The 15,909-nt window shown below is 39.3% G+C and overlaps 1 protein-coding gene across 1 annotated transcript in view; it reads left to right on the forward strand.

The window, feature by feature from the left end:
• col8a2 (collagen, type VIII, alpha 2) overlaps nucleotides 1–15,909 on the forward strand; it is a 61,421-nt gene that overhangs the window by 36,104 nt on the left and 9,408 nt on the right. Inside the window, exon 2 of the mRNA XM_074687588.1 lies at nucleotides 13,143–13,332. Within this exon, the coding sequence (XP_074543689.1) occupies nucleotides 13,170–13,332 (163 nt within the window). The 5' untranslated portion in view covers nucleotides 13,143–13,169. The remainder of the gene's footprint in view (nucleotides 1–13,142; nucleotides 13,333–15,909) is intronic.

Here is a 15,909-nt window from a genome sequence, read left to right on the forward strand (position 1 = left end):
GTTGTCATTGTTGCTTTGAAATCTGTGTTTAATGTCCAACATTTGACGAGTTGGTAAACTGATAAATGTATAATTTTGGACATGACAAACATACTTGGCTATCATTGCAGACCACAAATGTACCTTTAGTTGCCTCTGCTGTGACGCTGACCTATTTTTTCCACACTTTTACTTTTTTTTCTGTCATTTGCTGCTGTGTAAGCATCAGAGGCTGAAGTGGAGCTCTGAGTTGGAACAAGTGGACTAACAGGAAAAAACCCTGCCTCGCTTGATCATGGCTTGGCAGCACACAATAAAAGTATTCACACCAGCACGGAGCACTGCAGAGAGCAGGAGACTTACAGAGTGCCCCTAAAAACAAAGACAGAAAGAAAAAGAAAGAAAAGAGCTGAGGTTGCCGGTCTAGACCAGGAGTCAGGAACAAAAAAGATCGCTCTAATTTACAGAAAATGTTATTTTTGGATGTCTAGAGTTTTCCTTCTGAGGTGAAGTCATCCCCACAATGCCCCCTTGCACACAACTCTCTTTTTGTGTTCTGTATTTGAATCCAGAAGTTTCTTTTATTTTTTTTTCACATGATGAAACAATGCTGATAGTTGCCTGATAGCTGATAGTGTCATTTTTGCTGTTTTTAATGTGACCCCTCAGAGATTGGTGGCAATAACCAGCACTTTTCTTAGACTGGAAAGGTGGAAGCAAATTGCTCTTCATGGATTATTTTTTCACCCTTTCCTGTCTGTTACCTAATCAGCCGCTCATATAAAGTTGAGGTGCACCAGTGGGTCAGCAGGAAAGGTATGGCTGTGTCTGTCTGCTCACAGACTCTCACGTTCTCATCTCCTTCTCACTGCATCTGCTTTCTTGGCAAGCCAAGGGTTAGTCTGGATGCTTTGCAGACTTTCAGTCAATCTCCCTGGGCTATATCCTGACTTTAAATGCTTCACAGAAAGATGAGGTGATAGAGCATGAGTTGGTAATATATTGTAATTAGTGCCTTTTCCTTGGCCTAGAGGAGAAAGTAGGAGTTTATGACTCACATGCAACTGTACATGTGTGAGGTCCTGCAGGTTAATAATTCTGCATTTAATTAGCTGCTCTTTGACTTTTTCTATGTGCACACAAGCGTGCACGATACCCCTCCAAACACCCATTTCCAGTTTTATGATTAGCACGTCTGCTTCTGCACTCAGATACGTGCCCTGAGGTTTTAAACCTGTTCTTCTGAATGAAGTCATCAAGAAATGAAAACCCGGTGTCTGACCTTTTCATTTGCTCCCCCTCTTCCCTCCCCTACCTGTCTTAACCCCCTGTTTTACACCACCTACACCCCCACCCCCCTCTTTAACTACTTCATCAGCATAAACTCTACCCTCTCCAACAGACTTGTAGTCCTAGCCTCACCCGCTCTAGCCTTTAGGGATGTTAGGAAAACACAGCCCAGCTCCACAGGTACCGTTTCCTGAATTGATGAGGCTGTCCCTCATCCTCCGCTCTCCTGTTTTATGAGTTTTTACTTCTCTCCCCTCAAGAAAAAGTGAAGCCTTGTTCATATCAGTCCAGAGTTTACCCCTGGTTTGACTGTCATCTTCATTTTTAATTCTTCAAAGATGCACAATAATAGCATCGGACTATAAATTTGAAAAATTAGAGAGAGTATGATGTTATATGCAGTGCAGATATAGGTATATCATCATTGTCACCACCCATAGAGATAAAGAGAGATTGCTTCTGTGTGTGTCAGAGCTTCCAGACAGCACACTGGGAGCAAGAAGGGAGGGAATGCAGACAATGCCCTAAACATCATTAAAAAAAGGCTAATACTCCTCCAGCTTGATGTATTTAGGCATTCAGTTGATAATCCAAGGTTCAGGTTAGACACTTTAGTACCAAGAAGAGATCCAAACATATCAGTAGTTTGGGCTAAGAACGTTAGCCTACATTGCTAATAGGCTGAAAGGATTGGTTTTGTTCAATACTTTGTTAATTAACTGGCAGATGACTGAAAATTGTCGGGTCTTAAAAAACGATTTAACAAGAATATGCTGCTGTGGCCCACAAGGCTAACCGATAGCCCAAAAATCTTCATTAAGAGAAACGTGAAGCAAATTCAAAATCATGAGCACATACAAAGTCCAGAACAAATGTTGAAATGAAAAAAGTCAAAACAATATGTGTGCCAGTCCACAAAAGGAAAAGAAATGTCACGAATAGAGGCAAGACAACAGACCTTCAGGCCTCCAGAGGTGCTCGGAGGCTTCAGGACACCTTCTATCAGAGACATTTACTGTTTGTTTTCTTCAGTTAATCTTCATTCAACTGGACCAAAACCTGATTTGTTGTTTAGGTGAGAAATTGTTATGGCTTAGCAACAGTTCAACTTTAGAACTATTCTAGCATCAGGGATAGTTAAGACCCATAGCCAACACACACACTGGATCCAGGGACTGACATGAAGCAAAGTCAGCTCACTGAGGGTCAAAGCTAACTTGGGCCATAGTTAAAGCAGATAACTTTAGTAAAACTGGTTGTCCTGAAAGAATTTTAATTAACTGTCATATGCTTTTTTTTATAGCTGTTGTAATATAAAGTTGTGTTTTTTGCACATGTTGTCAGTAAGGCCTGGCTCTTGTGGACACTATGATGTGTAACATTATTTTTTCTGATAAAGGGGTTATCCTCTTTACCTTCTCCTGTCAGTTACTGAATGCTTTTTCATATGCACCACATGTTAATTTTGGCTTTTGCATATGTTTATCCAAGTGCATCATTTCTGAACTTGCAGCAACTCCTATCTTTAACTGTTTCATGCATGACTAGTTCACTCTTTTCTCCCAGTATAACTTGTCTCTCTGTGGCTATCCAATAAAATTAACAACAACAACAAAAAAAATCCCCAAATTAGAAGCATAAAAGTTAAAACATTCAAGGTGATGTGATTTGGCAGTCGTTTTAGATAAACTATGTTGGAAACTAAATTATAATCTACAGTAAATGTCCTGAGGTTTTGGAGTGTAGGTCACTCACTTTGGGCTTTGACCACTAAACACTTGTTCTGTACAATATTTTCCCCTTTTTCCAACTTTCTTTACATTTTACAGACCAACTGATGAATCAATCAATGAATCAAACCTTGATATGACCGGCTCGTGAACCTATCTGTCAAATGTAGCCTCAGCTTTACATCTGGCTGAACCACTCTGTGACCGGAGGAGCCAGAGATTCTTGAGTAGAAGGTGGTAAACCTGATGAATTCATATTGGCATAAGACCATGTAGTTTATTTCTACGTGAGAGCTGTGGACTAACAAACCTGAATGTACAACACATGTAATGTCACAGTGGAAATCAAAACAGTAATTTATCATGTTGTAATATTTTTTGTCAATGATTGTAATTTATTTGACTAATGATTCAATGGGAATACCAATAAGATCAAAGGCGCTTTTATTATGGTGGGTCAGAGGGGGATTTTTCCCACCAATCAAAGCCTTTACTTTCCAACAGATGGCAACTGTAGCTATAGACGTCTTATAGCTTTGTGGCTACTCTTAAAAACACACGGACACTGTGAACAGCCATACTGTTCCCCCACTGCTTATTTACTTAGTGCTGAGTAATACAAGGTGCGTTCAAAGTCACCAATAACAGTGACCACTACTCAAATGTTACGCAGTGAGCTGACACCGGAAAGACGTAATAGGCCAAGTGCCACTCAGGCTGAAGGAGGGATTACCTCATTCAACAGAAGGTGATTCTCTAAATAAAACCTAACACGCTCAATTTCCCCTGTCCTTCACATACACAAACACACACACGCCATCAGACTCAGTGGGAGCTGTGTAACTGTGGCTGCTGGCATGTTGCGTAATTGTTTTGCTCACTTTGTCCCACCTTGTTCTGCCCGTAGATCTTGTGTGAAGACGTACACATAGGTCAATGAGCTCTGTGTCGTCTGAGAGCGCGACGCCTTAGCAACGTGCGGACGTGTTTGTGTAAGTTTTCTGAATGTTTGCAGGTGCATGTATTCTTTTTACTGCAAATCTGTAAAATCCGTTCATACTTATATGTCTAGACTACAGATTTAATAGTAAACCGCAGATGTATAAATTGAGCTTGTTTTAAGTGTTCCCTTTCTTCCCCTCTAGAGCTGGAAATTCATTTTGGCTGTAAAACCAAAGCTTCCATAATTTGCTTTATTAAAGGATGATGCTTGTGGTTAAATAACAGCTGGCCACCCGTGTGAGTCGATGATAAAAGTCTGGAATGGTTATGGTCATGGCTGTGGCTCAGGTTTGTGAGAATTGGATGAATCAGCGAAAATATGTGGCGGAGTTAAAGGAGCGAGACTTGCGGTTGTAACCAAACTATCTAACCATCATGGACCTCAGATGTTGTTGAGCCATTTTGGTATTTTTTTACAAGCTGGGATTATGTGGTACATGATGTTCAGGTGACGACTCCTCCACTCAAGGAGCGGCTTGAATGTTAGCCACAAAAACAACCACCACTTCTTCCCTCCATGTCACTGAATCCTCACCCTCAGTGTACCTAAAATCTGTCTGCAGCACGTGGTTTAGGAAATGCCTGGCAGTCTGGATTCACACACAAACCACTTAAGGGAAGTGGAGGCAGAGCACCTTCAACCTCACCTCCCCAGCACTGTTGATCTCATTAGCTGGTAAACGGAGCAGTTAGGGAAAGAGCGCTTGGCTTGCAGGCGGCAGTGGTGTCTATGTCTCTTCTGCCTGTCTGAGGAGGCCACTTGAGATGATGCTGAGTTTGGATTTGGGGGCTGTTGAGTCTACCATGGCTGCAGGAAGACTTCTCAGATTAGCACGTCATCTCTGTTAAGATGCCATCCAACATGTTTGAGATCGACTGCGAGCTTCAGGTTGTGTTTGTGTCTGTGACTCAGATTTCCAGCTGGTTTGGAAAAAGATCAGTAAAGATCAGCCATGTCCCAATAAAACACATGCGTCTGTGTTTTATTGGGACATGGCTTGTTTTCTGAACAGGGCATAGAAGACACAGACCAAGGGCCCAAGAAACATTTCAATTCTTGTGAAATGTTTTTCTTCTTCTTAAAACTCACAGTGTTTTTTGTTTTTTTTTTTGGTATCTTTACATGCATTTTCCCTGAAAACTTACCCTAATCTGAGGTTGGATTTGAAAATTTTAAAGCCACTATGAGGTACTCAAAATCACAAAGTGTGTGTCTTATCTCTTCTTTTTTTCATCATTTACACTGTAATTAAGTTGAAAAAAAAAAAAAAAACACTACCACCCTGCTTCTTTCAACATTCCAATGAAAAAGCTGTTTCTCTGGTGTGCTGCTGATCACAGTGTTAGACACCTCCCCACAGCAGTCGTTTCAGGCACTTAGAAAAATCACTTAAAACACCAAAGAGCAACATTTTGCTGATAGTCCTGTTTGCTCTGTAGCTCATCGAGAAACTTCCATAATAATGAGAGAGGGTTTCAGGTCCAACTACAAAAGCTTCAATATATTTTGTGTTCTGAACAATTTTTGTGCAGCAGAGGAGCAGCTTTGCTTCATGAAATACAGTATACTCCTTTGAGGGGTACATTGTGATGTCTTCGATGAATACCCCTGATATTTATCTGTTGGATTTTGTTTGACTTCATCTTGTCTGAATATCTGTTTCTGTTTGGGAGCTTACTGCTACTGACCAATCTCCAGTCAGAAACTGTGTGGCCAACGGTTCAAAGCAGACCATCAGAAAACAGGGAACAGCCTCCTTCTTCATTGTTGCCATGTCTGTGTCCATAAACTCTGGCTCTTTTTCACAGCTATAACATTTGACTATGGGCTCTGCCCTCTAGTGGCAGCTTTGTTAGTTGTCCTGCCAAAGGTAAGGACATGTTGGAGGATGTGGGAAGTGATGGTTTGTTGTTTTTTATCTGTTTTCATACATAAAGTGAAAATAGTTGAGCTATGTGAGTAAGGTACCCAAAAGAGATTAAAAAAAATAACTGCAGAGAGACCAAAAACAACTTCAAAGACACTTAAATCAGTTCCAAATGACTTCATAGAAGCAAAGACAAAGAAGAAGCTAAATTTAAACACAAAGATGAAAAATAAAAGAAAGAAAAGTCACAAAACAGCTACAAGGCAACCCAGAAAATGAATAAAGAGGTGAAACTTAAGCAGTGAGAGAAATAATACAACTAAAATAACACAGAAAATGATGCAAAGATACAAAGAGACACTGACGACAAAGACACAAACACTCAATGAAGATAAGTTGTTAGCAAAACAACTCCAAAGAGACACAAAATGACCACAGGCAACACAAATCAAAAACGAAAAGGCACAAAATGACAATATGAAGACACACAGAGATAAATCGAGAGTGGCTCAGAATACTACACACAGATTATCTTCCAGTCTTGATGTTTTTCTCCTGGTTTGAGGAGTGAGGTTCTCTTTCACGTCTGTACCCTGAGGCCCATTTTTTTCATAATGTGTACATGGATGTTGTCATTAGACGTAGTGTTCAGTTATTTGACAGCTGTCTGGAAGTAAAAGCCGTTAACTGATCACTATAAGTAATGATGGCGGTGCCTTTTTCCAACTGAGGGTCAGACTGTCCCTTATTTCTCCACTAATTTCACTTTTCTGCTCTGCTCTTTCGTTCTTTCTGTATTTTTGGATCTAATGCTCTAATGTGTGTAGTTAATTTTTTTTCGGCTAAATCTGTTTTATATAAAGTGTCACTCAGCTTGCCAGACGGCGCTCCTTTGCTGTAACTTTGGATGCGGCTGGTGTTTAAAGACTGAAGGAGGCTTTGATTCACTGTTCACCAGTTCTTTTTGATGGCTTGTTTTATGGAGTTACTTTATGCAAAATGAAAAAGGGGTGAGTTTAGGAGGTAGAGTTTTTCAATTCTCCCTGTGTAACCACTTATCAGAAGTATTTGTGTTCTCATGCATGCGGGAAGTACGTGCTTTATTACGTGGGTGTTCTCGTGTTTGAGAGCGTGCACTAATCTCGGTCCAGCAGTGGCTCATGGTGGCCAGCCAGGGAGGATTGCGTGAGATTTTTTAACAACGTCTGCTGAGCTTTTCAACAAAAACACTTGATAAACAGATTGTTGAGGTCTCTAAACCACCGTCTGTGTCTGATCCCTGTTCATGCACAGTCTCTGAGTCTGAGTGAGAGTGTGTCGCTCTGCTTCTTCAGAGAGTTTGACGCCTGCAGAATGGTGGGCATCCAGAGCTGCCTGCTAAATTACATCTACACCAAAACCACAGACCTCCATACCAGACGAGCTTCCCTTCCAGCCAGCCAGCAAGTCGGCCAACGACCAAACACTGCTCTACCAATGCTGCTCTCCCTTTCTCCTGTTTATTTCTCCTAACATCTTTGTCTTTGTGTCTTTCATATCCGATACACACAGATTTGGGGAGATACTTTGAGGTGATCTTTCTCTCTTTTGGTAAAAACACAGCATTTCAAACAAGCATTAACAGATGCTGCAGACATGCACAATAAATGACTAATTACAAAAAAATCTAGCCTAACAGAAACCTGGTTAAACATTGGTAAATGGCTGTTAGGCAGGAATTCAACTGCCTAGCTGTGTGGTTACTCAGCAATCACAGACCAGAGAAAGGGAAAGCTGTTAAACAGACTGGATGTCTGCACACATGGAGGCTAGAAAAACACCCGCTTTTAACTACTTGTAAGTTGGAGTCAGCTGTGAGCTTGCACATTGCTCTCAGTCTCTGCTCCTAATTAGCTGCAGTTTAATTTGGCATCATTTTTAGATTAGAGAATGTCAAATAATTTTCTAACTAGAAAATGACAACTCTTGTTTGTGCAACTGTAATGCCTTATTATAAACTTTCAGAGGGAGCTCTCCTTACTGGCACAATCTTCTGAAGACTCTTGAAAGCCTATCCAGAGCCGGCCCTAACCAATGTGGTGCCTTAGGCAAGATTTCATCTGGTGCCCCTTGTATTCCAGCACCAATGACAATTTTTACATACTTAAATAAAACTATCATACAGCGCTATGCTTCCGTGACTTTATTTTTATAAAAGAAAAACCTGCAAATAAACACTTTAATCAAATTTAAACAAATACAAAACAAAAACAAAAACAAACAAACAAAAATAACAAAACAAAAAAACAAGAAAATATCTGGAACTGAAATACAAAGATCTATAAATACCAAATTGAAGATTTGAAAATTATATCACAGGAACCTATAACAAAATCCAAAGAATAGGAAATCGAGGTTAGTCACATATATCAGTCAGGTTAGTAGTAGTGAATTTTTATTGATAAAAAAGCAAACATTTCCTAGGTATGTTTTCTCTTCATCAGAGCAGCAGGGTAAGTGTGCTTCAAACTATTTATTACAATATTTGTAATTGAAATCAGCCAAATGTTAGCTTACTACGTGCACAACGATGTTAATACGATGCAGGACTCTAAAGATATCTGCCTCACGAAAGGAAAACTGTAATTCTACACCTGGTTATTTTATCTACACCTATAAAAATGTTTGTTTACCTGATTAAAAAGTTGTGAAAATCACTGACGTTTACTTTATTTAGAAGTTTGGACTTACACAGTCAAATGTGAATACCAACCAATAACAAGCAAGCATAACTTCAAGTAACACTTCTATATAACATTAGGCACATATCTCTGTCATTTTAGCATTTCTTGTCCTCCTCTCGTCTTCTCTTTCACCCCTGGGCTCCTGAAGGCTTTGGCTTTTTTGACATGATACCGGTTATTTAGGGTACTGTCGGTCTGTACCATTTAAGCAGCATTAACTGCCAGTCCATCTCATCCACAAATGAGCAGGTGAGGAGGAGCAATGATGTTGTGATCATAGACTGTATATAGAGTGGACAGTGTGGCTCTGCCATTCATCATTGTACGGTTTTGAAGCCAAAATACCGCTGTCTCAGGCGCAGCCATTGTAGCAGTTTGGAGCCAGAGTCTGAGCAGTAGAGACTGTGAGGGATTCTGGGAGAATCTGAGTGGAGCTGGGTGACAAAAATAATAATTATTTTTTTTCTTTCGAGAGTCTAATCACTTCTTGACTCTACCTCCCGACATATTTTACAATCCCCCAAAAAATACACGAGAACGGCAGCTGTCAATCATCGTTAAACGTTACATAAAGCCTTGTTTTTAACCTCGTATAACTAATGAAAATGAAACTTTTCAGAAAAAAGAGGACTTGGATACAAGACAGCCAAATAATATCTTCAAATCACCACAAAAATCGGATGTGAGAAACATTTCTACGAGGTGTAATCATTTTTTAAAGTTTGACCACAGCCCATCTGGAATGTCTGGAAAGCCGAATTTTTTAACCTTTACTGCAGCCAGCCACCAGGGGGAGCAGTTTTTGTGGAGACCTCACTTCGAGCTGAGCAAGCAGATGTCCATTTTTTTTTTCACATCTATGGTTGTGATCATGCGCCCTTAAGGGTCAAGCCAAGTGTAGGAAAATAGGGCCTTTTTCAGGTTATTGTCATGTTTTGCAGGATTCTTTTGTAACATTACGGAATTTAAGCCTGGAGCTTCTTTTATACAAAAAAGATAGACTTGCTGGCGCCCCCATGATTGCTGGCGCCCCTAGCATTTGCCTGTACTGCCTATGCCACCGGCCAGCCCTGAACCTACCCAACACATATAATGAAAAAATTATACGAAACAGGAAGAATGAAGACAGAGAAGGATGCAGATTATTATTTTACATGATTCTATTTGCAAAACTTTACAGAATATTGTGCAGTTTGACAAAATATAGACGTGCTGTAGAATTTTTAAAGTCTATGAATGCTGATTTAGCCATTCTGTAATCTATCCTCACTTATCTCATTTGCTATCAGTTTTTTTTTTTTCTTTCTTTAAGCTAATGGCTTGTTCTCATCCATTAGTGCAGTATTTCTGGCATTCAAACAGGAGCTGTCTGAACCTCCGTTTACACTTTGCAGTCCGCTTTTTTCGCTATACAACTCCTGACAGCGATCAGTCCAAAGACAGCAGATGAGAACACCTCAGGGGGGAGCTAGAGTGGAATGTATGGCTGTTTTCACACATCATTTCAGCTGTTAAAGCCAGCACTTGACACCTACAGTTGACGCTAATAATACAAAAACACACTCACTGTACCTCTGGTGGTTTCCTGTTCGCACCTGACCACGGTTGTGAAAATATTTGGCAGAGGGTGATGCGGTCATTTCTTCCAGAAGTAAATTAAAGTCAACAGATCGGCCTGTCACGGCTCCTGAGGGTCCATCAAAGCAGCCAAGAGCAGGGAGATACATATGCAATATGCTTGTAAGTCAGAGATGTTTGCATCTCCTGTTTGAATGTGTAAAAGATGTATGGGTCCATTCTTGTGTAACCTCTCATTCACCAAAGCCGGGGATCCTGTCTGTTTTAAAATGAGCTCTGCAAAGCTGCACATAAAATTGAGGTATGCTTTAGAAGATTCCAGCCAAGTTTTAGCCCATTTATAGCTGAGTGGCTGAGCCATAATGTCTTCTGCTCTCCATATTTCTTAGTAAGAAACATGTTTCCTTAGATTTCATGGTTTTATTTTCGGCATAGGGCCTGTCGCGGGTTGGATAAGACATAGTATGCTTGTAAATGAGGTGGAGACTATTTAAATAGCAACCTTTTCAGTGCAGGAAGACATTTAACATCAGTGCTTCACTTCATATTTCTTGGAGTAGGTTTATTCATTCATTCAGACAATAGCTCATGTTTTAATGGGTTGTCTTCTAAAAAACATGTGTTACACAGTGGGTTTAGTAAACGGGGGGAAACACATGCTGGCGAGGTTTCCAACTCATACTATGTTGCATGTTCCTGCACCACAGTTGCTGGCAGCTCTTCTTTATCTCATTGTAGGCGTAACAGTTGTGTGCTCTCACTTTACTCATTACAGCACAAAAATTTACCACCAACTAAGACGTGCTGTTTATTCACTAAATTAAAAAATGAGGTCTGTCTCTCCTGTGAGGGTAACTCCAAAACAGAAAAGAAACTGTCTAGCTAACTGTGTGTTAGCAAGCTACACCAAAGATGCTAACAATGAAGCTATGATTTAGCTCGCAAAGATTAAACGTGGTGGGTTTAAACTGCAAGTAAATTCTGTGGAAATTGTTGAGACTGATAAAGTAGCAAGCTAACTGTGTGTGTGTGTGTGTGTGTGGGGGGGGGGGGGGGGTAGCAACACCACAGAGGTGAATGATGATGCAACAATTCAGCTAAAGGAACTAAAAGAAGGGATATTTTGCTTTTCTATATTTTAAAAAGGATATAAAGTAACAATACTGAAATTCCATACTGAATGTGTGCAGATTTCTAAACTACGTAGTCATATGTTTTAAAAATGCCTGAAACTACCTGTTAACATCTTAAAATGTACTGCTCTGAAAACAGCACGAGACCCGCTAAAAAATGATGACATCATCACATTAGGATTTCCTAACTTGTTCATGACACTTTTGAGGGGCAGGCCTCAAACACTAAGGTCAGGGGGAAGGGAGTTCGTGGAGCTGGTAGCCTTAAAGGGACAGAGGCTGAAATGAAAACTGAGTCACTCAATGCTCAACACGTTTTAGTAATTTTGCTTTTTACAAATTGACCTACCACTAGAACAAGAATACAGCAGGCAAGCAAAGATACAGCCCTCAAGTTTACAGGGGCCCAGCAAATTATCAGCAAGAGAATAGAATAGAAGAGAATACATCAGGCAAAGTACTGACTTTATGTAAATAGGAAATTACTGACAAATAGTGGAAAAAAATACAATTGCAAGTAGGGGTGTAAAAAAGTACTAATACAGTAAAATATCGCAATAGTTTGACCTCTGATAAATTTTGATATTTCAACTTTTAATATTGATTTTTTTGTAAAAATAAAAATTCATATTTTAGCCAAATTGAAAGTAAAATACAACTTTCACACCTCCACTGCAGTAAATGGCACCAGAGAGCTACTTTGCTGTATGCTGCCCATAGTATAATAAATATAATCTCAAAGTACATTTCCAATATTTTGTCCGCAACGTGATGGTATGGGTTGGTATAGGATGCCGTAAACGTCAATATTTTTTCTCTGTTTTTTGGGTCAGTTAGTTTGAATCATTTTCTGATTTGCTTTTACAGTGTAGTAGACTGCTAAAATCATAATCATAACCGTAGTAACTTTTTTACTCAATATCAGATTTTTTATGTGAAACATTGGTCACACCACTTGACAGTTATCAATTACAACAACTGACCACGTCTTTAGCCCAATAATTTCTTTGCAACATTAGTTAAAGGTCCAGAGATCACTCAGTTCAAGTGACAGACTTGATGACCCTGTATTTGACTTTCAGTATTTCAAACACAATAAAATGGGAAAGTTTTCAATCATATAGTTTTAACTTGATTTGTCCTTTTAATTTTGAGTAATATTTTGTGACTTACATAAACATAATCTCTATTTTTTAAGAAAATTTTCGCAATTTATCACAATAATTTGATATTGTGATACTATTGTATCGTGACGAGGGCTGCACGATATTGGAAAAAACTGACATTGCGATTTTTTGGGGGTTTGCGATATATATTGCAATATTAAAGTTAGAAGAATTTTCACCAGATGACATGAATAGCTCTGTTTAGGAAGAATTTGGTTGACTCACAATGACACTATTGTATTCCTAAAATACCGTTTAATTCAGGTTAAGGGGGTTTATCTGTGAATGATGAAGATTGCTGTATATGAAAGGTATCCAGGAGGCCATGTCTTTGTACAAAATAGAAAAGGTTTCAATTTCAGTTGCTTTTTTTCCATTTCTCCAATAAATGGGGGAAATGCGATAGTCACATCACATGTGCGATGTGACTATTGCGCATGTGCATATTGCGATGGCAATGTTCAAATGATATATTGTGCTGCCATAATCGTGACCAAAGTATCATAATGCGTTTCGTTTGATTTCATGAGGTTCTTGCCAATACTCACTCCTCATTGCAAGTGGAATACTTTATGATGTGTGCATAGATTTGCCAGCTATTACTTTCAGTAAGTTACAGATAAACACTGAAAAACTTTGAACATTGATCTTATGTCTTCTCTCTTGCCTGCAGTTCTCTGTGTGACTTCTGAAGCCGGGGATGCTGGTGACCATGCTGTTGGCTCCTGTGTGTGTGCTGCTGATGCTGGGGGGACGTGCTCTCGCTGGAGGCTACCCCCCCATCCCTCATATGAAGTACATGCAGCCCATGATGAAAGGGCCGATTGGACCTCCGTTCAGAGAGGGCAAGGGACATTACGTAGGTGAGTAGTCTCTTTGAGTGTGTTGTCTGTGTCTCCTTAACTTTTATGTCTCAATTAGCTTAAAGTCTATAATCCCTTTACTTCTAACAGTCATTTTGAACAAACAAGCTGAAGTTTAACTTCAATAAGACGATGAAAACAACAAATTAGCTACAGGGGAGTTCCTTTGCCTTTGGGATGGTGAAATATTTTATTCACCATATCTTGTTGGCAGTTGTCTTGAGTACCTCGACTTTTTCCAACTCACTGACTCAAAGCTACATGACGAGGATTATAATTACAACTTTCAAACACTGCAGTAAAGAACAGAGACATTCACAATGAAACAACTTCCCATGAATAACAGAAGAATCCAAAAATAGCAGTTTATAATGTGATTGATTCGGAGACCCTTCCAGGAATCAGCCCCCGGGTCTCCTCAGGCATTTTTAGGGCTCATTGAAGTGTGTGTCTCACTGCCCTGTGGGTCCAGCAGCATTTGGCAAGTCCCCAGTTGGGGCCTAATGGAGGCCTGATTACCCACTGTTTGCTGAGCTCCACTGGGCCAGTTGTTCCTCCTGCCATCTGGATGCGGTTACCCTGCTGTTTATCACTTATTCCTCAGCTGTGGGATGAAGGAGAGAGTGTGAAAGAAATATAAATACATGAAATAAAAATCTGAGGCAAGGGACCCAAGAAATGGAGGGAGGTGATAATCATCCTGAAAAAAATGTGCATGCTGTCACCATTATCATATTAGACTCTAACTACCAAAACACGCTCTGGATCGTATGAGATGGGCCTTGTGTTGTAGGAGGCCCCTTCTTCAAAGCAAGTTTCAGAGAAAATGAGGGGCACATTTTCATCTCAGTACAATTACATGATGCTTTGCCCAAGAAACACCACAGGAGTTGGACTCAGATCACATAAGGTATTGAGACTTTACATGTTAATTCCTCACAGAAACACACATTTTCTTAAAGATGCTATGCTGTCTTAAAGCCACACTGTAAAGAGTCATTAAAACAATGTTTACATTTGGTGTCACATGAATGCTGCCTTTAGCCTATGTTAACAATGCATCCACTGCCACCTCGTGGTCAAATACCAGTACTACACCAAATATTGAGTAATCATAGACATAGACATGTCTTTTGTTCTTTCGTCATCTGTTGTATTGCAAGTGTGTGTAAATCCATGCAATAGTTCAGAAGTGGATTAATATATTTGTAAACATAAACTGACAAAACATTGAAATACATGCATACAGACAGATGAGCTTAAACAATCAGTGAGCCAAAAATGTGGATTATGTAAAATATATGATTGATAAATGATTTGCAAAACCTTTAAAAATAAACATAGTTTATTCAACCCATATATTTAATAAACACAAAGAAATCACATTAAAATTTGAAATTTAGAAACTTTAACAACATTTTTCTTCATCTTTAAATCTGATGCCAACAGGTTTTTGAATACTTGGGACAGGTATATGCTTATCATTGACTGACACCAAATTTTCTTTAGAGGCTCATTTTCTTGAGTTCATTAGTGAAATGCTGTCCCATAATTATAGAATTTCAAATGCTGAACAATTCAAAGTCTCCTATGCTATGCTTTTTTTTTTGTTTCATGACGTGTAGAGCAGGATGCCTAGTTTAGCACCTAGACTCTTCTAATAAGGAGCCATGCTATTGTAACAAACCCAGAAAGAGATTTTGCATTGTTCCTGAAAAAGGCTTTGGGTCTCATTCACCAATACCCCTGTGAGATTTTTCTCAAATTTGTACTTGTTTTCTTAGAGAAGTCTTAGACAAATTTAAAAACCTGTTCTTATCATGCAGAACTGTTATCAACCATCTCCTTAAATTAATAAATGCTATGTCCTGACAGGTTCCAGTCCTGTTGTAGGATGTTTCCAATTAGCATAGGTGTTAGCCCCTTTCCTGCCGATGCATTGGACTAAAGTGCTGTGAGCACACAGGAAACACAAAACACTGAAAAGAGAAGCAGATGGAAATCTGTACAAATACAAAACAGATTGTAGACAAAAGTCAAAGTAAAACAAATTTATAAATATCGTGGTAGTTCTGAAACAGAGGCAACACTGATGGAAATGTATACGTTGTATTTTTAGCACCTGTAGTGGATATGAATAGATTTATTGGACTTTTTTTTCTAAACTAATCAGTTAGGGACACAAACTAGGTGAAGTGGAAAGAGGAAGGATTTCCTGTGATGAATATATACACTGACCCTATTTTACTTAGTCCGCCAAGCTGAAAGTGCATTTATTCAAAAGTCTGTTGCAGTAAAATGAAACATTTGAAAGATTATTTATTACATTAAATTACATTTGAATATGCTTACTTACTTGTAGGGTTAAATTGAAGCGATTGAATGAAGGATAATCCATTCCCCAGTAATTCTGCCCTGATATATAAGCACTCAGAAGTGTATTGGAGCAATTATTCATTTTTTGCATGGGATTTCCCAAAAACATTTGTGACTGGGATTCAAAAAATCTGGGTTCCTCAGTATAGTTTGTGAATGAGGCTCCTTATTCTGCTGTCACTGATGTTGCTTTTGGATCGT

The sequence above is a fragment of the Halichoeres trimaculatus genome, unplaced genomic scaffold (assembly GCF_033239565.1).
Source record: "Halichoeres trimaculatus isolate MK-OKI-2021-1 unplaced genomic scaffold, fHalTri1.1 fHalTri1_scaffold_14, whole genome shotgun sequence".
Taxonomy (NCBI): domain Eukaryota; kingdom Metazoa; phylum Chordata; class Actinopteri; order Labriformes; family Labridae; genus Halichoeres; species Halichoeres trimaculatus.